At 41.2% G+C, this 24,241-nt stretch overlaps 3 protein-coding genes and 1 long non-coding RNA gene across 4 annotated transcripts; 2 read left to right on the top strand and 2 right to left on the bottom strand.

The window, feature by feature from the left end:
* Positions 1 to 4,308: 4,308 nt before the first annotated feature.
* On the top strand, positions 4,309 to 8,262 carry LOC140810544 (uncharacterized). Its single transcript, XM_073168375.1, has 4 exons — positions 4,309 to 6,030; positions 6,127 to 6,279; positions 6,410 to 7,432; positions 7,708 to 8,262. The coding sequence occupies exons 1-4, from the start codon at positions 4,309 to 4,311 to the stop codon at positions 8,260 to 8,262; spliced, it is 3,453 nt and encodes a 1,150-aa protein (XP_073024476.1).
* Positions 8,263 to 8,682: 420 nt separating this feature from the next.
* Positions 8,683 to 10,800, bottom strand: LOC140810543 (trihelix transcription factor GT-1-like). Its single transcript, XM_073168374.1, has 2 exons — positions 10,356 to 10,800; positions 8,683 to 9,309 (listed from the first exon to the last, which is right to left on the bottom strand). Exons 1-2 carry the CDS (start codon positions 10,798 to 10,800, stop codon positions 9,239 to 9,241), a joined length of 516 nt encoding a protein of 171 aa, XP_073024475.1. The 3' UTR covers positions 8,683 to 9,238.
* Positions 10,801 to 13,840: 3,040 nt separating this feature from the next.
* Positions 13,841 to 14,796, top strand: LOC140810727 (uncharacterized). Its single transcript, XR_012113280.1, has 3 exons — positions 13,841 to 14,124; positions 14,402 to 14,456; positions 14,748 to 14,796. It is a non-coding gene; the product is annotated as an uncharacterized lncRNA (long non-coding RNA).
* A 1,768-nt stretch (positions 14,797 to 16,564) lies between these two features.
* Positions 16,565 to 17,458, bottom strand: LOC140810542 (uncharacterized). The gene has a single exon (XM_073168373.1). The coding sequence runs from the start codon at positions 17,456 to 17,458 to the stop codon at positions 16,565 to 16,567; it is 894 nt and encodes a 297-aa protein (XP_073024474.1).
* Between the last annotated feature and the right edge of the window lie 6,783 nt (positions 17,459 to 24,241).

The raw sequence follows: 24,241 nt of genomic DNA, 5'->3' as shown, positions 1-24,241 counted from the left end.
TGGTCAGGTGCTGGTTTCTTTCAGTGAGTTTATTGGAGTTGGGACCAATATCAGGGCAGAACTTTGGGCTATTTGGAGGGGTCTTCTCATTTCTTCTGATCTTCATTTCTTCCCTCTTTGGATTGAGACTGATTCTCGTATATCTCTTCTTATACTTCGCTCTCGCCGGTGTACTTGGGGTCTTGAGCATATTGTTACACGGATTCTTTTGCTGATGAGGGGGCGTTTAGTTCATCTATTGCATATTTACCGGGAAGGGAATTCAGTGGCGGATGCCTTGGCGGCGAGGGCTCATTTACTCAGGAATTATACCTTAGAGTTAAGTCCTTCACTACCTAGAGATATCTCCATCATTGCCCGTTCGGATCGTTCCGGGCTCCCTTGCCCTTTCCTCTTTTTGGATCTCTTTCTATATCACATCTGTTCGGTAATTATATATATATATATATATATATATATATATATATATATATATGTATTTTTATTGCAGGTATTTTGCTCTGGGACTTTGTTTGTCATTCTCATTTGCTCTGTGCTAGTGGGCCCAGACACTGGCACACGATGTGTTTGTCCTGGTTGGTTCGGGGTGGGCTACAGCACTCTTTCTGTTGGTGCTTTTCTATGACTTATTCCTGGTTCTTGGTGGGCGTTTACTGCAGGGTTCTCCTTGCTCGCTGCTTCCGTTCTTGCATAGATGTTTGCTGGAGTTGTGGTGGTTCAGGGGTTCTTTCTGCATGATCCTCTGCATTGTTGCGACTTTAGCCAGCTTATACTTCATGGGCTTTATCACTTTATTCTCTTGCTTCAGATGGGGGGTCTTTTTTGTTCTGGCTGGATTGCGATCTACTTTTTGTTCTTTGATCGCCATTGTACAGTGGCTTCCTAGGCCAGGTCTTCTTTTGACTGGTGAGCTTCATACCATTATCAGATTCGATTTACCAGGGGTGATAGCTTCTGGATGAGAGTTTCTGCTTGGCTTCTGTTTTCATCTCGCAGCTATCATTTTGTCTTTCTCAGTATGTGGTCTATAGCGCTGCTTGTATTTGATTAGTTTGGCGCTCTTTAGTAGTATTCTAGGGTTAGTTTTGCGTTTGTCTTTACTTCCCTAGATTGATTTGGTTTTCTAGTTTCTACTGCTTTAGCCTTTTTGAGGAGGTTTTGGTTTTTTCCACCTCTTCTTTTAGGTTTTTATTCTGTCTTCTGTATTTTGTTACTGTTTATTTGTGGATATATACAGGTTGGGGGTCTGCCTAACCCCCCGCTTCCGGCGGTGTTTTTCGGGAAAAAAAAAAACCCTAAACCCTAACCCCTAAACCCTGGACCCCAGACCCTTGACCCTCGACCCTGGACCCCTGCCCAGACCCCAGACCCTAACACCTCTAATTTTCCGATCGAAACTGCGCAATTTCCGTCAAAAATCGCGTCGTCGCCGTGCACTGTTCCTCCCGGCGCCGACTACCCACCATCTGACTCGCCTCGAGCAGACGGTTCCATTGGTACCAGCCCCACTCTCAATAACTCAGTATTGTCGCCGGAATCTTCGTTACAAGCTGCGCCTGCACTGTTCCCCGCGGCGGCGAGTTCTTCGCCGCTTCGTCTGGCCGATTGCCGGTCACCATTTTCCACAACAACCCCAGATCTGGAATCGTGAGGTCCAGACGATTCCATTGCCACAGGCCCCGTCGTCAACGGTGTTCTCCTCCGGCGGACAATTTCAGATCTACCGATTTCCACCATCAAACCCTAGCTGCGTCGGAATGTTTCTCAAATTACTCCGACGTGGCGATTCCTTTGGCTAATTCCTCACTACCGTATACTCCTCATTCCATGGGCTCTCCAATCATTCCATCAATTTCAGAAAATACGCCGCCGATCAAAAACCCCCAAATCGATGTGTTTTCGTCCACTTCACCGCCGATTTCAGGTAGTGTTCCGGCTTATTTCTTCAATTCCTCTTTAGGATCTAGTCGTCCAGTCATGGGTCGAGTTTTGCCCTCTTCAATTTCAGGTTTCCGGCCACCGGTCGGAAACCCCCAATTTCTAGGGCAAAATCGATTTTCCTCTCCTTCTATGGTTCAATCGACCCCTCTTATGCCCGGTTCTAGTGGATTGAAGACCGGTTTTGTGACCTCCTCGCCGTCGCCGATCTTTGGTACATCTCCGGTGGTCAACTCGCCGGTCAACTCGGCCGGGTCAACTCAGCGAGTTGACCGAGTCAACTCAACAGTCAACAACTCGGGTATGGCTTCTAAATCTGATTCTCGTGCGACAAAGACGTTTCCGGTGTCCTTTAGGGATGCTCTGGCTCCTACTTCCCCTCGCTCGGGGAAGAATGGCTTTGGAGATGTCGTCAATGCTATGGAAGAAATGCCCCCACCGACTCTTAAGAATGGGAAACCGGGTATTCATTTCCCGGATGAGGTAATGTCTTCTCTGATCGAGCCTTTTAAGTTTTCTTTAGTTGGGAAGATTTCTGGTAATAGATCCTTAGTCCCAAACTCGGGTATTTCTGCCGCATTTGCTCGTTTGGGATTGAAGCGATCTTTTGATTTGAGGTTTTTGCCTCGAGGTTTTCTGATCCTGTCACTTCAGTGTGAAGACGATTATGCGTTCTTTTGGACGCGTGGGCAGATGATGGTTGGACCTCTCGGGATCCGTTTTTCCAAATGGGCCCCGGAATTTAATCTTCAAGAAGAATCTCCCATTGCCCCGGTTTGGGTGCAGTTTCCCGGGTTTTCCCATTCACTTGTTTAACAAGAAAAGCCTTTTTTCCCTTGCCAAGATTTTGGGCAACCTGGTGAAAATGGATGACTTTACTGCTAACTCCTCTCGGAGCGCTTTTGCTCGTGTCTGTGTGGAGTTGAATGTGTTGGAACCGCCCGTTAAGAAAATTTGGGTGGGCTGGGGTGATCATACTCAGGAGATTGATGTTGTCTATGAGAAAATCTCTGGGTATTGCTTGGATTGCAAAATGTTGGGTCATTCGACAGAAGTTTGCTTTTCACATGGGAAAAATCCTAAACCTGCTCGATCCAAGCCTGCTGATCGAGACCATCCTCAGCCAGAGGCCCCTCCTGTTCCGGCACCTCCTCAGGGTGTTGTTCCTGTCATTGTCCCGGGACCACAGCCTCAGCTTCATGTCAATGGCCATGGTCCCCGACGTAGACAAAGACGGAGACCTGCTCGTCAGGCTCTCCCGAGGGATGATCCTCTTGCTTCGAACTCTTTTGGAGTTCTTTCCCATTTGCAGGAGACAGAGGTTGGCTCTGAGGAGCTTGGATTAGGTGTTTCTGATCCCTCTGTCGGTTTGAGTTCTCATCAGGAGGCCTCTATTTCTGACCGCCCTGAGGTCACGGTGGCTGAGGACGATGAGAGTGTTCCTTTTGTGGATTGCGTGGATGACCATGGATCTCCACGCCCGGATGTGGTGACTGTGTTTGTCACCCCGGAGGTTTGTATTGAAAATCACAGCAGTCACTCGGTCCCATCCTTTCCTGCATCCCCTGCTGATGCCACTTCTATGCTGGACGAGTTGATTGCTCGACAGTGGAATATCCGGGGACTCCGAGGTTCGGAGTCCCAGCAGAGGCTTCATGCCTTTGTGAAGGAGAAACAGATTAAGGTTTTGGCTCTTTTGGAGCCCATGATTGATCTGGATCCAAGATTCATGACTCGTCGTTTGGGGTTTTCTAGAGTCATCTCAAATCTCTCCGGTCATATCTGGGTTTTTTTTGCTGCTGATGTAAGGGCGGAGTGTGTTTTTGATCATGCTCAGTTCCTTCACATCAGAGTCTCTGCCTCTTTCTTGCCGACAGAGATATTTTGTTCTTTTGTCTATGCTAGATGTGATTATGTTCAGCGTAGGGATCTTTGGGCTTCTTTGCTTTTGGTTAAGCCTGTTTTGGGTCCCTGGCTGGTTGGGGGCGACTTTAATGTCGTCAGGGATGCGTCTGAGTGCTTGGGCTCCCGTGGTGGTAGGTTGCTACCCATGGAGGAGTTCAACACTTTTATTCTTGATTCTGGCCTGATCGATGCTGGTTTTGAGGGGTCTTCGTTCACTTGGACGAATAAGACCATTTGGAAGCGGTTGGACAGGGTCTTGGTTTCTGTTGATTGGGGAGATAATTTCAGCTCGATTCGGGTTGAACATCTCGCTCGTACTGTTTCGGATCACTGTCCGCTTTTGGTTACCGCTCCTGTTTTTGCCCGTGGGCGAGCTCGTTTCGCTTCCAGCGTATGTGGGTTAGGCACCATGGTTATTTGCAGACTGTGAGGCTTAATTGGAATCTGCCCTGCAGTCTGAGCGACATGCCTCGGCTTTTTGCCAAGATGAAGCGTCTCAAGCATCACCTCCGGTGGTGGAATCGGGATGTTTTTGGTAACATCTTTGATAGACTCACTGAGGCTGAGAGGGCTGTTCGTTCAGCTGAGGATGTCTGTGAGGTCGACCCTTCTGACGCGAATTGGACTTCTCTGTCCGATCGCAATGAGGATCTGGCCCGTATCACCGCCATGGAGGCGGATTTTTGGAAACAGAAAGCGGCTTGCCATTGGCTTGAGGATGGTGAGCGGAACACCAGACTCTTCCATAATATGGTGAGGAAAATGAGCGTGACAAACAAAATTTTCCGCATATGGGAGAATGGGGTCTGCCTGACGTCTCAGGATTTGATTAAGGAGTCGGGAGCCTTGTTTTTCCAGGATCTTCTTACCGGGGAGCCATCTGCGCTCGATTGCCCTGATTTTTCGGGTTTTCCCTCGGTTATCTCTGCCATGGAGAATGATGGTATTGCTGTGATTCCCTCTTTGGAAGAGTTCCGCACGACCGTCTTCTCCATTCACCCTGATAGCGTTGCTGGCCCTGATGGATTTTCTTCGGCGTTCTTCCAGAATTGCTGGGAGATTGTCCATCAGGATGTTTTTGCTGCTGTTCTTGATTTTTTCCGTAGTTCTCCTATGCCTCAGGGCTTTACCGCCACCACGATCACTCTGATTCCCAAAGTCGAGGGTGCACGTGCTTGGTCGGACTTCCGTCCGATCAGTCTGTGCAATGTCACGAACAAAATCATCTCGAAGCTGTTGTACTCTCGTTTGAGGGATGTGGTGGAGAGACTTGTTTCCCCGAATCAGAGTGGCTTCGTTCCGGGTCGGATGATCTCTGATAATATTCTCCTTGCCCAGGAGCTCACTCACAGCATTACTCTCCCCACTCGTGGTGGCAATGTCATCTTGAAGTTGGATATGGCCAAGGCCTATGATAGGGTCCAGTGGCGTTTCCTCTTTGATGTTTTGAGACATTTTGGTTTTTCTGAGCGTGTTGTGGCTTTGGTCTCGACCTGCATTTCCCATCGTCATTTCTCTGTGAACATCAATGGCTCCCTATCGAGGTTTTTTGGTTCCACCAGAGGCCTCCGGCAGGGCGATCCATTGTATCCCCTTCTTTTCGTTTTGGGGGCGGAGTATCATTCTCGCGGCCTTGACCGTATTTACCTGCAGCATCCTGCGAGTAGGTATCGGTCTGATTGTGATATTTTGATTTCCCATTTGGCTTACGCTGATGATTTCATTATTTTTGCCAATGGTGGGTCTCGTGGTATGCAGCGCCTTGTTGATTTTCTGCATCATTACGAGAACTGTTCGGGGCAGCGTGTGAATGCTGCCAAGAGCTATTTGATTTTGCCTCCGAGGTGCTCTGCGCGCCTCCGCTCCCGGCTTTTGCGCATCACCGGGTTCGCCGAGGGTCATCTGCCCCTCGAGTACCTCGGAGTTCCCCTCTATCGGGGTAATCGCACGTGCTCCCTTTTTGAGCCACTCCTACAGTCTGTTCGTAGGAAGTTAGAGGGTTGGGAGATTCGGACCCTCTCCCCGGGTAGCCGTATGACCCTGATACGTAGCGTGCTCCTCTCCATGCCGATTTATCTGTTTCAGGTGGTTCAGCCACCTCTGGCTGTCATGGAGAAGCTTGAGCGGGCCTTCAATGCCTTCCTCTGGGGGTCGAGACCCTTGGCAAGAAAGTGGCACTGGGCCCAGGTGGTCCCGGGCTTGCCTTCCCGTGCTTGAGGGGGGCCTTGGATTCCGCAGATTGAAAGATCTCGTGGAATGTTTCTCTATAAAATTATGGTTCAGATTTCGGCAGGGCTCCTCTCTTTAGGCGAGATTCCTTTTCCGGAAGTATTGCCGGCTGGATGCTCCTGCTTGTGTCCCCGCCCGTGCTTCTATTTCCCCCATTTGGCGTCGTCTCCTCAGGATCCGCCCTCGCGCGGAGCCTGGCATTCGCTGGCGAGTTGGTCTCGGAGATGTTTCCTTTTGGGATGACACTTGGTTTGGGGACGTTCCTTTGTCCTCCCGGTGTGTGGTCCGCGGGGGCCGTGATGTTCGGGTCTCTCATTTTCTTTCTGAGGGGTCCTAGGATTTTGATCGCCTTTGTGCGGTTGTTGCTCCTTCGGTTGCCGAGGAGATTGTTTTGATTCCTGTTCTTTCGGATGACCCTGATCTGGCTCGATGGATCTATAGCTCCGATGGTGCTTTCTCTATGAGATCTGCTTGGGAGCTGATCCGTCAGCGTGCTCCGTCTTCTGATATATTCCGCCTGTGTTGGGGGAGTTGGTTGAGGCCTACTATGTCGTTCTTCCTTTGGAGATTCTGGCATCAGTGGCTCCCTGTTGATGAGGTGCTCCAGCGTCGGGGTTTAGCGTTAGCCTCGAGATGTCAGTGTTGTGATATGGCTGAGACATTCACACACATATTCATTCGCAGCCCGGTTACTCGGTCTGTCTGGCACTTCTTTGGCGCCGTGTTTCGGGTTCGTATTCCCGACACTGAGGATTTCAGTTTGTTCCTCAGTGCGTGGAAGAGAGATTTGGTATGGTCCCGGGGGGGCCATGTGCGGGAGTTTCTCCCCTGCATCGTCCTGTGGTTCCTCTGGACTGCGCGGAACGATGCTAAGCACCGTCATCTTCCCATCTCTGGGGAGACGGTGAAGTTCCAGATTTTGTCTTACCTGCGCCTCGCCCACTCTGCGCGTAGTGTCAAGCCCAGACATTGGCTGAGTGTGTTTCATGTGGCGAGATCGATGGGTATTTTGGTTGCTCTCCACCGATTACATAGGACGGCGATTGTTCGCTGGCTGCGGCCGCCGTCCGGGTGTTTCAAGCTTAATGTGGATGGGAGCTCGCGTGGTACATCTGGGGACTCCTCTGCTGGTGGCGTTGTTCGGGATGATTTCGGGAGGGTGGTGCTCTCATTCAGCGAGTTCATCGGAGCTGGATCTTATCTCCGGGCTGAGCTTTGGGCGGTTTGGAGGGGTCTTCTCCATTGTTCTGATCATTCTTTTTTCCCTCTTTGGATCGAGCTTGATTCTCTGACTTCTATTCAGTTCATTCGTTCCCGTCGATGTTGCTGGGGTCTTGATCACATTGTATCCAGGATTCTGGTCCTGTTGAGGGGGCGGTCTGTTCATATTTCGCATATATTCCGGGAGGGTAATTCGGTGGCAGATGCATTGGCGGCGAGGGCCCATACCCTTAGGCACTTTACCTTAGAGTTAGGTCCCTCCCTCCCTAGGCACATTTCCATACTTGCACGTTCGGATACCTCCGGACTTCCCTACCTGAGATATAGATGTTCTTAGCCGCTTGCAGCCCTTTCCTTCTCTTGGATCCATTTCTTCGGCATTTTTATATGTATATGTATATTTTTTCTTTGCAGGTACTGTTCTTTTGGGGGTTTCTCTTTTCCTCCGTTTTGCCAGACTGGTGTGAGTGGGCCCAGACACTCGCCCACTACATTTCTGGTCTACTCGGGATTGGGTGGGCTCTTGCACTTACCCTATTGGTGCTTTTCTTTGGCCCTCTCATATTTCCCGAAGCGCTATTTCTGTTTGTGTCTCTCTTTGGTCCATTTCTGGTCCCTGGCGGGCGTTTACTGCAGTTTCTCTTTGCCCGCCGTATCAGTTCTTTTACAGGCGTTTACTGGATGTCGTGGTGGTTCCAGGGATTATTTCCGGACGATCCTCTTTTTTGTTATGATACCTTCGTCAGATTTACACTTCAGATGCTGGATCTTTTTTGTTCGGGCTGGATTGCGATCTTCATTTTGGCTTTTTATCGTCATTGTACAGTGATTTCCTGGCCAGATCTTATTTTGACTGCTGGGATTCATACAGTTAGCCGGTCTCAGATTAGAGTGGTTTTGACAGATTGGATTCTTCATGGATTCCGCACTTATCTCCCAGTTATTATTTGGTCTTCTTCGGCATGTTGACTCTTAGCGCTGCTCGTATTTGATTATTTTCTGACGCACCTTTTGTCGTAGTCTAGGGTTATTTTTGCTTATGTATTTATGTCCCTAGGTTACTTTCTCTTTATGTTTATATTGCTTTAGCCTTTTTGAGAAGGTCTTGGTATAGTCCCCCTCCTCTTTTAGGTTTTCTTTTTGTTGTTAGTTTTTATTTTGTGGATATATACAGGTAGGGGTCTGCCTAACCCTCCGCATCCGGCGGTGTTTTCCGGAAAAAAAAAACCCTAAACCCTAAACCCTAAACCCGAAACCCTAACCCGAAACCCCTAAACCCTAAACCTAACCTTGATGAAAATAACATATTTACGTTGTCAATATGTTAAAACAAGTTAAAAGAGCATTATTTAGTAACAAATATGTGCTAATTATTTGACGGTTCATATTTTTTTCAGTATTCATAAAAAAATTTGCATACTTTAATAATCATGATGAAAATGAAACATGACATATTTCTATCAATAGGATACCATGATCATGGAATAATTGAAAATTGTCACTTTATTCTAGGGTAGGGTTTGACAATGTCAGGAAGTGCATTAAACCCAAAACATTTCAGCCATCGATGGGGAAGAATGTCAGAGACAAGACAAACTATCAATCCCTTCTTTTTGGCAAAGTCAGTCATTTTTTTTTTACTAAATTCTACATTTTAATGAATATGCTCTCACAGAGAAGAGATGAACCTGACTCCTTGCATCATCAAACAAACCTCAATAACTCATGAAGTAAAGTAAGCTAAGTTGGAATCCAAATCATCACGATAGCATATCCTTCAAACAGAGTTACTCATCTTGTGTGATAAAACCACACAATTACTACAGAATTTGTTAAACAATCAAATTACATGGAACTTTTTGCACGTCTTAACGCCTAACATGCAGATATCATATATGATCAACCACCAAAATTCAACTACGAGTGAGTTTTTAATCTAAACGCGTCAAACTAAAATCCTTTGATTGGTAAACACACCTTCCATAGGTCCAAAAGTAAGATTGTTATCATCAATACCTGCAGTAGCCAAATAAGTTGGATCAATTCGCCCAGATATAGAAACATCTGAAATTATAGGAAAAATGTCTTTAACCAATAATTGTCCACGGGCATTTAACATTAAAAAATAGATATGGAGAAATCAAGGACACACCCCAAATAGCCTGGACGTTATTTTATTAAATAAGAAACAAAATTCATGAATAATAAATATAAAATGTACAATCGAAGGACAACACATCCATGGAAAGGCAAAAAAGGCCAAACAAATTTAATACCAAGATTCAACACATATATTGTACTATTGTTGAAGGTAGGGAATTGTCAATATATACATGGATAAATTATTCCACATATGGACACTTGTAAATTATTCTAGAAAATATTGGAAAATTATTTCATACCCGTTTCCATGACTCCCAAACCAGACAGCGCATTATCAAAAGGTTATGAAATAAAATCATAAGGATGTAACATAAACTGGTTTCCAAGAATTAATTTATGCCAAAATTGTAACAACCAAAAAAAGTCCCATAAGAAACAGATAATTGTATGCATGGGGTCGGTCTCGAGCATACACATACCTATGACTTGAGATGCCCGAATCCATTCATTTCTTTCATAAACACACCATAGGATAAAAATTTCCAAAAAATTACATCAAATCATGTCTTTAAAAATTTTCAGCTGTGCATAGCAGCAGAAACTTGAAAATAAGAGATTACTAAACATGATCTTCCCATAAAATACGTAGGTGAAGGATACAGATAAACAGAGTATGTATATAACACACCCAAAGTAAGTGCCGAGTACATCACTTGAGCAATACTACTCACAGAACTAAATTCTTGTTGTGGCAAACGATGCCATCAAGAGCAGACACATTTGCGACTAGGAACTCCATAAATACATAAACAAAGTCCACATTATCGAAACACTGCAAAGTGGGTCAAACAACAAGCCCTAAAAATCGTAGAATAGCACATTTCATGTTTCCATTTCTAAAACATTTAGCATAAAAATTAACAAGAGGATTTTAATATCAAGGGAGCGAAAACTAATACTTTTATCAGCAAACTGCATAAAAGAATCAACTTTAGAACCACCAGCCGCAGCAGCAGCAGCAGCGTTAGTATGAGGTATGGGATTTTTCCAGGTAGGACCATTCTTGCTCCTTTCCCTCAAAATGTCTTCAATTTCCTTATAATAAGACATCTTAGCAGATCCGTTTCCGTTTTCGTTTCCATCATGATTCTGCTTAGCTTTCTTAAACTCTTTCAGTAAATTCCTCCATTTATCGGTACACATAGTGGGGGATCTGTCAAACCCTTTTTCCCTCATCTTCAAGGATATATTATCCCACAAATGCTTACTAGATTTGGAGGTATTGAACAGAGAGTCAATCTCTCTACGGAGAGATATAAGGGCCCGGGTTTCTTCTTGAATCCAGGTCTCGGCTCTTTTCTTGGGAGCAGATGAGGACGATGGGTTATTGGCGGCAACTCTCATATATTAATTAAAATTTTATTTTTTTATTAACAGTTTATTTATTTAAAAATACTTAAATAATAATCTTTTCAAAAAAATATAAAATATATCTATCTAATCTAGTATAGTAAAAACTATGAATAAATCAAAATTTAACCAAAATTTGTTACTTCTAAAATATAATATAAAAATATGCTTAATTTTAAACAATAATTAGCTGTGCATTTTGTAGGGTAAAAGACAGAATACAGTTTTTAGTTAATAAATATTGTAATTATTTAGACCATTAACAAAAATTTATGTATCAATTTACCATTTAATCAATAATACATAAATAATTATACTATTTAAATAAACATTTTGTGCACATAAAAGAAATGTTTATGTTTAATTAAACAAGGAAAATGGATCGCCGCTCCCGAGAAAGTAAAGCATTTATGACCGCAATTGAGTGAGATAGAGTGAGGACAGGACTCCGAAAATTTTCAGAAAACTTTGATAAATTTCAAACATCCCCTCCGCCACCATGGTGCTCCTTTGCAACGATGAGCTTTCCGACATAGCGTCAGCCTCTGCCAGTTTCAGAAGATATCTTTTGAGAAAAACCATTGTGCGAGACGTTGGGAAGAAGGTGGAGTCTCGACGAAACAAAAGGAGCAAGATCCTTAAGAAAAGAAAGCTCCAAATGCCAGACACTACTCATGTGGTTCGCAATGTCATTGTTAACTCCACCAATATACACCATGATCACCGAAACTCTCCGTATATTCAATAAACTATACCTTCAATGTATTCAGGCAAATGACTTCACTCCACCTTTTTCTTGGTTTATTACTGTTTTGTGTGCTGTTATCTCAACTCTACCTCAAACTCAAATTGATTGTTGTTTTTTCCATTAAGCGCTACGCGTTTTCATTAAAATTATAGGAAGAAGAGAAGAGGTGTGGAAGACAAGAAGCTGATGACAAGGGAAGCACAAAAAGAGTTTTCCTGTACGACCCCAATATTTATCATAATATTATATATATATATATATATATATATATATAATTATTGATACATATTGTTTAACTATATATATATATATATATATGATACACGTATATATTACACTTATTAAAAATATTATAATACATGTGTAAAGAAATATTATATATATATGTATAGATATATAAAGAAAAAGGGAAATTATATGATAAAATAACTAAAAATAGTCCCATCAAAATATTTACTTGTCTCTCTAATGATGAAGGCTATACACTACTTGTTCCCTATATACTAGACTCAATTATATTATAAAAAGAAAGACGATTGCTTTCAGAAGTCACAAAAGCTCAGCCTTTTCTTTCAACCTTATACTGTAGTTTTGAGGTAATTTTTCAGCTTAATTATTATTATTATTTTTTATTTACTAAAAAAACCGTTAAAGTCATATTAGTTGTTAAATATGAAATTTTATTATTTGGATTCCATGGAGAATTTATTAACCAAGACTGATTATCTGTGCCTTTTAAGTCAGTTTTTCTTTCAAAACTTTTTGTATTGTAGTCAATATATATACATAAAACCTTTATAACTTTTAGTAAAAATATCGTTTAAATATATTTACCTGATAAAAAGGTTTTAGTTTATTAAGCTAAACCATTTTAAATATATTTCCACACTGTATTTGAATTGACAGAGACTTTTAAGTTTTCATTCATACTGTACATGGTCAATTAATACACTGTGAAGCTTATGTTTCTCCGAGGACGACAAATGGCTTTTTGAGCATAAAACATGTAGAATAATGATATGTGTTTAAACATGAACTAAAACTCGATACAAATTCTTTAGGAATTTGATCTATAAAGCAGGTGTGGAGAATGATTAGTCATAATTATATGTTAGTGATAGATTTTACCAAATTAAATAATATTGAAGTCTGCTTTAGAAACACGAAAAATAATTTAATCAAGAAAATAAGTGGTTTGGAATTGAGCTCGAAATTATCAAATTCAAGTGATATATGATAAATTTATTATTTGACAATAACGATCATGAGTATGTATGAACTTTGTAGCGTGATCGAAGTTGATATAAAATAAATTACTAGCATCTTACTTGTCAAAGAGGTTTGTTATTATCGGGTAATATACAACATGTATTTGTAAAATTTGATATTTGTTGAATGTGAATTATATGTCATTAAATTGTCTATTTGAATTGTTTGTGACATTGCATAAACATCGATGCATGCACTAAAATAAATTATATTTTACACACACGAATTTTCTATATATATGTAGCATCGATGCATGACACGACATTGCATTACATATTGAGCCTTGATTCCGGCTTTACTTCTTTCGAAATTGTGTTTGGATTCGAGGGGGGATTGTCGGGATGGTACGAAGCTGAGACTAGCTCGAGAGTTGTTGTAGGCCGATAAGGCGCAGTATGTCCGTAGTCTCTGGTGAGCATACTGAGCTATTGCTTACCCCCTCGGAGGCGGTTATCATTTTGTGTGTGGATGATAACTAGGAAATCATGGTGTTGATCGTACTTGTGGATGAGCATGGGAGCGAGGTCCATAACTATATTGTTACGAATATAGATGGAGTATCTACGTTGATGGAGGAAATTATATATACGTTTTCTGGATTACTTGTGGAGGAGGGAGCCTACCCTTCTGGCATGTCTATTCCAGTCACTGTATCTTGGATCGTTTACATTCCTCATCACCCAGCATGAGGACGTTTCTGTTGCTGAGGCATATATATATAATGATGCATATGTATATAATGATGAAGCATATATATATATTTAGATATATAATTACTCGTCACCTTTTGTTATTAAATATTGACGAGATAAATTATCGTGTAAAATTGTAATGTGGTAGAATATTTTGTTGTAATATAAAATCTAGCTTACATTAGTGAATTAATATGTAATCGGGTCATTTATAAAATGCAACTTTTTCCGCTGTATTTAATATTACAGACATTATTTTTAATTATTGAACAATAATTACTTGTGAATGTCGAGAGTCCCGCATTCCCAATCCAAGGCATGATGGGGATATTTAAATGTTAAGATTAACTATTTCATGAATGGATTCAAAATTTCAATTTAATATTTTGTAAGCAATTGATTAATCACTCGGGGAGTCATCTTGTCATATTGTTCTAAAACTAATAGCTTCCCTTTCCAGCAATCCCATCGATTATTTGTTCAGTTTTTATCCTTGAAGCAAATGATTTGCTACTAACTTATGATGTTAAACATGTGCAGACAGAGAACGCTGCTGAATATTACTCTAAATATCCTGCCCAGCGACCTGATTTGAAGGCCATTTCCGAGGCATGTCATTTATAATTCACATATCCTGAATGGGATGCATTTAAACCACTTTTCCATGTGTATCAAATGAAATAAATTATGATGGGGGAGGTTAATTGTTCTAACCGTTTTGAACAACCTTAGCGACATTAATCTATAGATTATCCTTGTCAATTACACCCGTTGTTCTCGCTCTGACTTATATGTAACCGTTTTGAGTCATAGTTTTCTGCTTTACAGTTCTCTCATCTGCTTCTCTTTATGTTTTGTTAAAAAACCGCGGCTATTGAATTACCAGATGATGAGGACTCATGCTACCTTAAACTCCGAGAAGAGAGTCGATTCAATTCCAGGTATTTTGGACTTGTATCCTTCTGATTTCTGTGTAAATTAAACTAGTTCTAAACCACGAGAGAATTTTTGTAATGAAAATTTCAACGTGTCTATATTAGTTATCCACATCCATGTATATGTGACTTAGAAATCTATTTCATGTGTGCTTGATCCTTCGAAAGATTACTTGTTGATGATTAATTCCGTATAATCAAATTTAATTTATTTTCTGGGATGGTCTTGAAAAATTGTTATCAGCTCCTCGAGTAAAATTTGATATACTAGGACTTTTTGTCCATTCACGATGGTAGGTATTGATGTCGGATATCAATTTTTTTCTCGTGCGGAAATGGTTGTGGTGGGAATTCACCAACATGGGCTGAATAAAGATAGTGTCGCCATATTTTCAATGAAAACACTATGGCTGCTAGCTCTAAGTCGTGAACTGGGTATTTCAGCTCATGCAGCTTTAATTATCGTGAGGCATAGGCGACTACATGTCCATTTTGCATCAAAACACATCTTAAACCTTTGTGTGAGGCATCAGTATACACTGCAAATCCTTCAGTACCTTCAGGGATAGTTAAGACAGGTGCGCTCGTTAATTTCTGCTTGAGCTCTTCAAAGCTTTTCTCACATTCTTCTGACCATCGAAACTTTACTTCTTTCTGTGTCAGCTAGGTTAATGGTTTTGCTATTTTTGAGAATCCCGCGATGAACCTCTGGTAGTATCCTGCTAGACCCAAAAAGCTCTGAATCATCTGGTACAGACTTTGGTCTTGACCAATTTAGTACTGCCTCAACTTTACTTGGGTCAACTGATATACCCTGTGTTGATATCACGTGGCCTAAGAAAGTTACTCGACTTAGCCCAAATTCACACTTACTCAACTTTGCATAAAGTCGATGTTCTCTAAAAGTTTGCAATACTATTCTTAAGTGTTCTTCATGTTCGTCCTCTTTCCTTGAGTATACCAAAATGTCATCGATAAAAACTATGACAAATCGATCCAGAAATTCCTTGAACACTCGATTCATCAGATCCATGAATACTGCTGGAGCATTAGTCAATCCAAATGGCATCACTAAAAATTCATAGTGACCATATCGGGTTCTAAATGCTGTTTTCGGTACGTCTGCCTCTGTCACTCTCAATTGGTGATATCCAGATCTTAGGTCTATCTTTGAGTAAATAGCTGTCCTTGAAGGTGGTCAAACAAATCGTCAATTCTCGGCAGTGGGTACTTATTCTTTATTGTTGCTCTATTTATCTATCTATAGTCAATACATAAACGCATCGATCCATCTTTCTTCTTCACAAATAACACGGGGGCACCCCAAGGTGAATTTCTAGTTCTAATGTACCCTTTATCTAGTAGCTATTGCAATTGATCCTTCAATTCCTTCAATTCGGCTGGGGCCATCCGGTATGGTGCTCTTGAAATGGGTTCGGTCCCTGGTGGTAAGTCAATACAGAATTCCACTTCTCTCTTTGGTGGAAGTCCCGGTATTTCTTCTGGAAAAATATCAGGAAAGTCTTGGACCACACGGATACCATCAACACTCTTATCGGCTTCTTCTGTTTTCGTTGCATAAATCAAGCACACATCACATCCATTCTTTAGTAGTCTTTACATTTTTATAGCAGATATCAGAGGACTTTTGCTCTCGAACATTTCCCATAAAATATGAATTTATTCCCGTCTTCAGATTCAACCTGTGCCACACGTTGATGACAATCTAATTTCGCCCTACATCTCTTCATTATGTCCATACCCACGATACAGTCGAAATCATTCATGTCCAATAATATAAGGTCAGCTATTATTTTGTGGCTCTCTTGAGTTAATTCACAGTCCTTAATTATTTTCTTGGTTATCAACACTTTTCCCAACGGTGTAGAAACAGTAAGAGGCTCAGACATAATAGAATCATGCAATGAATGTGCCGATACAAATCTCCAAGATATGAAAGAATGAGTACATCTGCCTGTTCTTCAGTCAATGCATAAACACGAGCCTGTGGTTTTTTTTTGTGCCTGACCTCCATTATTGTTTTTATTCTGAACAGGACGACGAATGACACGGACTATTCTAACTTTATGTCCTTGCTGCCCTACTTGGTCTGGTCAAGGTTTTTGTTGGGTACAATCCTTGGCTATATGATCTGTCTTGCCACATCTGAAACACGCCTTAGTAGTTCGGTAACAAGTAGAAGTATGATGGTTCCCTCCACAAGTCTCACACTTGGCTTTCGCAAAATAATCTTGATGGTTAGGTCCTTTGATCCTCTTCAGAATAGTCCTTTGTAACACAGGCGTAGGTCGCTTCCATGAACTGGTACCACCAGTCGAAATATCTTGTGCAACTACTGCAAGGCCACTCTCGGCTAGCTTTGCCCGATCTAATAATTCAGCATATGTGTTTGATCTGTTTGCTACCACACGATCATAGATTTGGGGTTTCAACCCCATAAGAAAACAGTGCATCTTCTCTTGCATGTTTCTTGCAACCCAAGGAGCATAACAGATCAAGGTACTGAACTTCTTAGCATATTCGGCCACAGTCATGGTCCCCTGTTTTAATTCAAAGAACTCTGTAACTTTTGAATCTTTGTCCACTTTAGGAAAATATTCTTCCAAGAATGCTTTCTTAAAGTCCCCCCAAGTAATCACACCTCGTGTTTCTTCCAGAAGAGCCTTGACACTTTCCCACCAGTCATATGCATCATCTTTCAACAAGTAAACTGCAAGACATACTTTGCTCCTATCATCGCATCCATAAGCCTCCAAACTCTGTTCCATGCGACACATCCAGCTATCAGCCTGACTAGCCTGTTCATTTCCATAGAATTTTGGTGGGTCTAATTTTAGAAAACCAGAAATTTTTGCTCTCATTCTAAATCCCACAGCTTCGCCTCTTGCAACTCTTGCTCTACCTCGCCCTTGATTTCCATTCTGATTATTGCTGTTGGCATCGTCTGATACATCATCGTTAATCCTTACTTGTCCACGTGGCGGCATTTCTATTCTGAAAATCTCATGTTAGACAAGGTAGTATTTTTTTTTTGCCAAACAATATGCAATAAGATGGTTACATGTAAGAAAACAATTACGTGAACGCAATATAAGATCTTGTTATCCTACAAAATTTTAAAGGTGGACAATCAATAATCAAGTATATATAAATATAAAACTCAGTCCTAGATCGCCACTAACAGCTTTGTCTTAGTCATATTAAACTACACGAAAGATCTTAAAACCTATGGCTCTGATACCAAAATGTAAGGTCCAGATTTCGCATACCCAAACCCACACACTATTTGTAGAGGTCAAACCTTATTTAAAGTACCGATAACCCATATAATTAACACAAAGTCTAACGTTTATAAAGAATCATAATTTATTTATTAAAAAGAAACAATGAGTCAATCTCTCAATCATATCAATGAGTAAATAAATTAGTCTTCCAAAAACTAGCCAAAAATATATAAAGGAAAATAATCCGCAAATCCTAAAAGAACTCAAATGAAAGAATCCAAGTCTCCGAACTCTACGAAACATCTTCTATATCATCATCATCCTCAATGATCTCTTCTATATATTCTACGTATTCGTCTTACTCATTCAGATTATTACCTGAAAACAAAATTATTCAGTACACTCCTGTACTGTATCCAGCCACTAATTCAATCTCAAGGATAACGACAAAAGTTTTCACAAAAATAAATAATAAATACACATGTAAATAGGATGACAGAATGAGATAATAACAGGATGACAGAACCCATATGAGAATTTCTATCATGCAGCACTTTGACCATAGGGATACAAGAGGTGGCTCGCATACTTCCCCACATGCAGCACTTTGACCCGCAGGAACCAAGAGGTGTCTCACATGACAGACACAACAGAACATGTAACGCCCCAGATTCGATGATTGTCCTCACTGTATCAAGACGGGTCTTTCCAGCGTGCTTATGTCCTCACTCACACGCACCCTAGGAAACTTCCCAGGAGGTCACCCATCCCAAAATTGCCCCAAGTGAAGCACGCTTAACTTTGAAGTTCTTATGTGATGAGCTACCTAAAAGAAGATGCACCTTCGTGGTATGAGTAGTACATATCAAATCTTTTAAGTCATCTTCAACTGTACAGTCCATTACATTGAACAGTCTCGTAATCCCTCTCCTTCCGGTGTAAGATCGGTGCATTCATGTTCTCTCCGTCTAGAAGCCTGCCAGGAGCCGCTCATTGTCCGTGCAACCTCATGGCACCGGCGATCACCCCCCGCCCTCTTCAGCCCCCGGCCTCACATACAGCAGTGCTTTCGCTTGCATGCATCGTTTGCAAGGCTAATGCCCATTGGGGCTTGAACCACCGACTAGAGCCTCTTCCCAACATCCTAAGGTGTGGTTTGAACCATGGCTAAGGGCCCTAGGCCAGCCACAACTCAAACAACACCAGCAACAACTCGAAGCTCCCACCCGAGAACGCATATGCATGCGTGGGGTGTCTCGCTGTCACGGACCATTCCAGTGGCCATTTGATTGACCATGGAATGATCTAGACATCAAGAGGTATGGTATGAACCGTGGCTAAGGGCTAAAAAGCCAACCAAGATCCATACCAACACCATATACTCGAAACTCACACATGCAGAAAAATGAAGGGATCGAAGGGCTTGTTCTTGTTTTATTTTAAAAACTGATGGGACCATGAACCAAGCCATGAAAGGACGACTTGGTCATGTCCTAGACATGTCAAAGAGGGATTCTAACCATGGCTACAGCCCCTAGGGCAGCCAGGATCTGAAACCACACCTTAGGCAAGGAAACAAGAATCGAAACACAAAAATCTGCACTATGGGGGTTGCTGTCCATTTCGTCTTGCTTGCGGTGAAGGGACTCAAGCCACCTCCCTAACACATCCTAGTTCATGTCTATATCCTTCATTTCTCTTCAATCAAGCTATATAAGTATTTTAAAACATCATTTATCCATGATTTTATTAGCAAAAACCGAAATATGGACATCAAGTTTTATAAAATTCTGCATAGATTTTTTTAGCCTTCCTTGTGCACTTCACGTTTTCTGCTTATTTTGATGGTTCAGGGTAAGGCTCGATCTTGTAACGCCCCCTCAACTTAATCGAATCACGAACGGCCAAAAACATGACCTTCCTAACTCGATGAGGCATTGTCTAGTCCAAGGCCATAGGCTAAAAGTCAACCAAGAACTCAAACGAGCCTCTGAACCAAAGCGCCAACTTGCTGTCACAAAAATACAGCAGCAGCGCTTGCGTTCCTTTGCGTTGTTTGCGAGGGTAATGGCCATTGGGGCTTGAACCATCGACCAGAGCCTCTTCCCAACATCTTAAGGTGTGGCTTGAACCATGGCTAATGGCCCTAGGCCAGCCACAATCCAAGCAACACCATGGATCACCCGAAACTCCCACCCGAGAGGCGGACCTGCGCGCGTGGGGAGAGTTGCTTCGTTTGCTGCCATGGACCATTCCAGTAGCCATTTGATTGACCATGAAATCTTGTAACGCCCCAGATTCGATGAATGTCCTCACTGTATCAAGACGGGTCTTTTCAGCGTGCTTATGTCCTCACTTATATGCACCCTAGGAAACTTCCCAGGAGGTTACCCATCCCAAAATTGCTCCAAGTCAAGCACGCTTAACTTTGGAGTTCTTATGTGATGAGCTACCGAAAAGAAGATGCACATTCGTGGTATGAGTAGTACATATCAAATCTTTTAAGCCTTCTTCAACTGTACAGTCCATTACATTGAACATTCTCGGAATCCCTCTCCTTCCGGTGTAAGATCGGTTCATTCATGTTCCCTCCGCCTAGAAGCCTACCAAGAGCCGCTCATTGTCCGTGCAACCTCATGGCACCGGCGATCACCCCCCGCCCTCTTCGGCCCCGGGCCTCACATGCCCACCAGCTTCCGCTTGGTTCGTCCCCAAACCCACACCGTACTAGGAGAGGTCAGCTCTGATACCACTTGTAACGCCCTAGATTCGATGACTGTCCTCACTGTATCAAGACGGGTCTTTTCAGCGTGCTTATGTCCTCACTCACACGTACCCTAGGAAACTTCCCAGGAGGTCACCCATCCCAAAATTGCCCCAAGTCAAGCAAGCTTAACTTTGGAGTTCTTATGTGATGAGCTACCGAAAAGAAGATGCACCTTCGTGGTATGAGTAGTACATATCAAATCTTTTAAGCCCTCTTCAACTGTACAGTCCATTACATTGAACATTCTCGGAATCCCTCTCCTTCCGGTGTAAGATCGGTTCATTCATGTTCCCTCCACCTAGAAGCCTGCCAGGAGCCGCTCATTGTCCGTGCAACCTCATGGCACCGGCGATCACCCTCCGCCCTCTTCGGCCTCGGGCCTCACATGCCCACCAGCTTCCGCTTGGTTCGTCACCGAACCCACACCGTACTAGGAGAGGTCGGCTCTGATACCACTTGTAACGCCCCAGATTCGATGACTGTCCTCACTGTATCAAGACGGGTCTTTCCAGCGTGCTTATGTCCTCACTCACACGCAGCCTAGGAAACTTCCCAGGAGGTTACCCATCCCAAAATTGCCCCAAGTCAAGCACGCTTAACTTTGGAGTTCTTATGTGATGAGCTACAGAAAAGAAGATGCACCTTCGTGGTATGAGTAGTACATATCAAATCTTTTAAGCCATCTTCAACTGTACAGTCCATTACATTGAACAGTCTCGGAATCCTTCTCCTTCCTGTGTACGATCGGTTCATTCATAATCCCTCCGCCTAGAGGCCTGCCAGGAGCCGCTCATTGTCCGTGCAATCTCATGGCACCGGCGATCACCCCCACCCTCTTCGGCCACGGGCCTCACAGAACAACATCCACAACGGGACCCCATTATGCAGCACTTTGACCATAGAAAATAAGAGGTGACTCACATGTATCCCACATGCAGCACTTTGACCCGTATGAACCAATAGGTAGCTCACATGACATACATATCATCCAAAATATCACCAGAACATAACCAAATACAAAATCTAAAAGGACAATAAAGCATCGATAACAATGACATGTATCCAAATTCATTATTGTGGAGCTTTTGCGAAATAATGACATTATAGGAGTGTACGCACATGATGTCTTAACTTAATTGCGAATACTAAATCAGGAATCTTGGGTAGAAACAAAATCTATAAACAAGGTTATTTTAATTAGATAATCATGATTATCCCACAACAATATTACGGTTAATTAGTATAAAACAAAATGACACTTTCAATTTGTTTTCTTATTATCATGACTGAACATTATTAAACTTGACTACCTAGTATAATTATTTATGTATTATTGATTAAATGGTAAATTGATACATAAATTTTTGTTAATGGTCTAAATAATTACGATATTTATTAACTAAAAACTGTATTCTATCTTTTACCATACAAAATGCACAGATCATTATTGTTTAAAATTAAGCATATTTTTATATTATATTTTAGAAGTAACAAATTTTGGTTAAAATTTTGATTTATTCATAGTTTTTACTATACTAGATTAGATAGATATATTTTATATTTTTTTGAAAAGATTATTATTTAAGTATTTTTAAATAAATAAACTGTTAATAAAAAAATAAAATTTTAATTAATATATGAGAGTTTATATTTACACTTTATTTTATGTATAAAATATGTGTCAAATTTTTTCAGAAATTGATATATATATATATATTTGGATCAATTTTATTTATATGTGTTTATATGTAAATAATTATGTGTTGTAGGTTGTCCATTAAGTTAAGCCCTAAATAGAAATATCAACTAAGATTTCGGGTTATTGCGTTTTAATATATCTAATAAGTTGTGAATCTTTAAAGTGTAGAGATATAAATGTACTTTATATTTTTATGATAAGCTAAAACAGAAATATCAGAATAAAATGATAAAAATTATCTATATATATGGGTCATGGTCCCCAAATCACGCTCTATAACGTTCCATATTCTCTTCTCCATTAAAAAAATAGTTTAGAAGAAAAAACTAAAAGATTCTCTCAAAGAAAGAGCGCGTAGATCTAGAAGATCAAGACATGTTCTAAAGAATTCAGGATTATAGCTTCAAATACGCTTTCGCTCAAGTTTTCAGTCAAATTCTTAATGATTTAGCATGATGGATTCTACGATTTATGGGTTTTCCCAAACAAGTGGTATCAGAGTCACTCGTGCTTGAATTATTAAGATTTTTTTAAAGTATTGAATATTATCTTGATCCAAATCTGGAAAAAAGAAAATTTTGTTTAAAACTTTTTTGATATAGTTTCAGATCTGAAAAATATTTTGATATGCTTTCAGACCTGAAAAATATTTTGGATGAAAATCAAATCTTTTAAAGTTTCACTTTTGGTTGAAAATTTTAAGGACTTGATATAAGATTTCGCTTTTCCTTCCAGTTTTGTTTAACAAAATATTTTAGAGGAAAATCGAAAAGTCGAATAAAAAAATGTATGGATTCGGGTCGGGCCGTACAAAATTTCGGAAAAAAAATTAAAAAAACATTATTTTTTTCCAGTTCAGGTTTATTCGATTAAGGTTAAATTTTCGATTATTCAAATAATGATAAGGTTATATGTATTTTTAAAATATATTAATTGTAATAAAATGTCATCAAGTGACATCTTTATGGAAATTAATTTTATTTTAAAATACAAAAAAATTTTGGTATATGTGATTTATATGAACATTGATAGACACAAAGGAAGTTTAATATTTAATATAATTACATATGTACTTGTGATGATAAACATTTGATAGTTGTTCGGTATTTCATGTGAATAAATTAAATCGTACCAAAGTAAGATTGTTATTTGACATGATAGTTACTATCAGTGTTTGACAGCTCTACCAGGATATCACTTACAAATTAATTTTTTGTCCAAAGATTTGTTGGTATCTGGTGGTGTCCTTCTCGAAATTTTGGAACAGCAACGATTCTTTCAGTCAAGGCAAGGATCAATCCTTTATCCGCAAGACGATATTGCCCGTATACAAGTGCTTTACGTTAACGGCAATCGTCTCTAAGATACAACGACTTCTATCAAGAGTAGTAGCACAACAAACTCTTGATTGCAACGAACAAAATATGCAATAATTTTCAAGTGAGCATGAACGAAAATCTACAGCAAGATGGAGAAGGAATTCGATGCGACAGAAGTGAAAAATGAATGCAGATAAGGGATATTTATAGAGCATCAAAGATTACCTCGAGTGGGCACAACATTTCGCACAAAGGTGCAATCTTTGGTGAATAGACGTGTTGTTTCGGTGAAAGAACGCCTTGTTCTTCTTCCGCACAGCAAGGCGTGCGCACCCGCGCCTTGCTGGTGCGGCCGCGCGCCTTGTTGTGTCTGCGCACACTAAGGCACGTGCACCCGCGCAAGAACTCGCGTTGCCGCGCGCCATGTTCTGTTCGATGACCCTCAAACCAGCAACAAGCGCGCATCCGCGCGGGATGTGGCCCGCGCGCGTGCATGTATGCGAGTGTGACAAAATATATTTTCCAAATAAATTTGTTCCAAAAGATTAATATTTGTCAAACACCACACCACACCGCGCCGAGCCGGGTCGGGCGGGCGCGCGTGTGTTTAATCCACCTAGACCTAGCCTACTAGCGTCTTCCCCCGTATAAAAACTTCTGGTACCCCTTGGGGCCCAAACCCATAGCTCATTGTCTAAATTAGATAATATAATTCATATTCTAGTAATTCTAGCAAGCAGACTTGGTCAAATAATAATAAT

The sequence above is a fragment of the Primulina eburnea genome, chromosome 13 (genome assembly GCF_022965805.1).
Source record: "Primulina eburnea isolate SZY01 chromosome 13, ASM2296580v1, whole genome shotgun sequence".
In the NCBI taxonomy this organism is placed as follows: domain Eukaryota; kingdom Viridiplantae; phylum Streptophyta; class Magnoliopsida; order Lamiales; family Gesneriaceae; genus Primulina; species Primulina eburnea.
The sequence above is the reverse complement of the archived record's forward strand: the minus strand, read 5'-3'. Positions and strand labels throughout refer to the sequence as shown.

Bases quoted from the DNA above. Each gene is read 5' to 3' on its own strand.
- LOC140810543 (XM_073168374.1), bottom strand. From the start codon at position 10,800: ATGAGAGTTGCCGCCAATAACCCATCGTCCTCATCTGCTCCCAAGAAA. The intron at 9,310-10,355 runs GTATTAGTTTTC...TGGCTACTGCAG, and splicing joins TATGCAGTTTGCTGATAAAA to GTATTGATGATAACAATCTT.
- LOC140810544 (XM_073168375.1), top strand. From the start codon at position 4,309: ATGCCTCGGCTTTTTGCCAAGATGAAGCGTCTCAAGCATCACCTCCGG. The intron at 6,031-6,126 runs GTGGTCCCGGGC...ATTATGGTTCAG, and splicing joins GAAAGTGGCACTGGGCCCAG to ATTTCGGCAGGGCTCCTCTC. The intron at 7,433-7,707 runs GTCCTGTTGAGG...TTTTCTTTGCAG, and splicing joins ACATTGTATCCAGGATTCTG to GTACTGTTCTTTTGGGGGTT.
- LOC140810542 (XM_073168373.1), bottom strand. From the start codon at position 17,458: ATGCCGCCACGTGGACAAGTAAGGATTAACGATGATGTATCAGACGAT.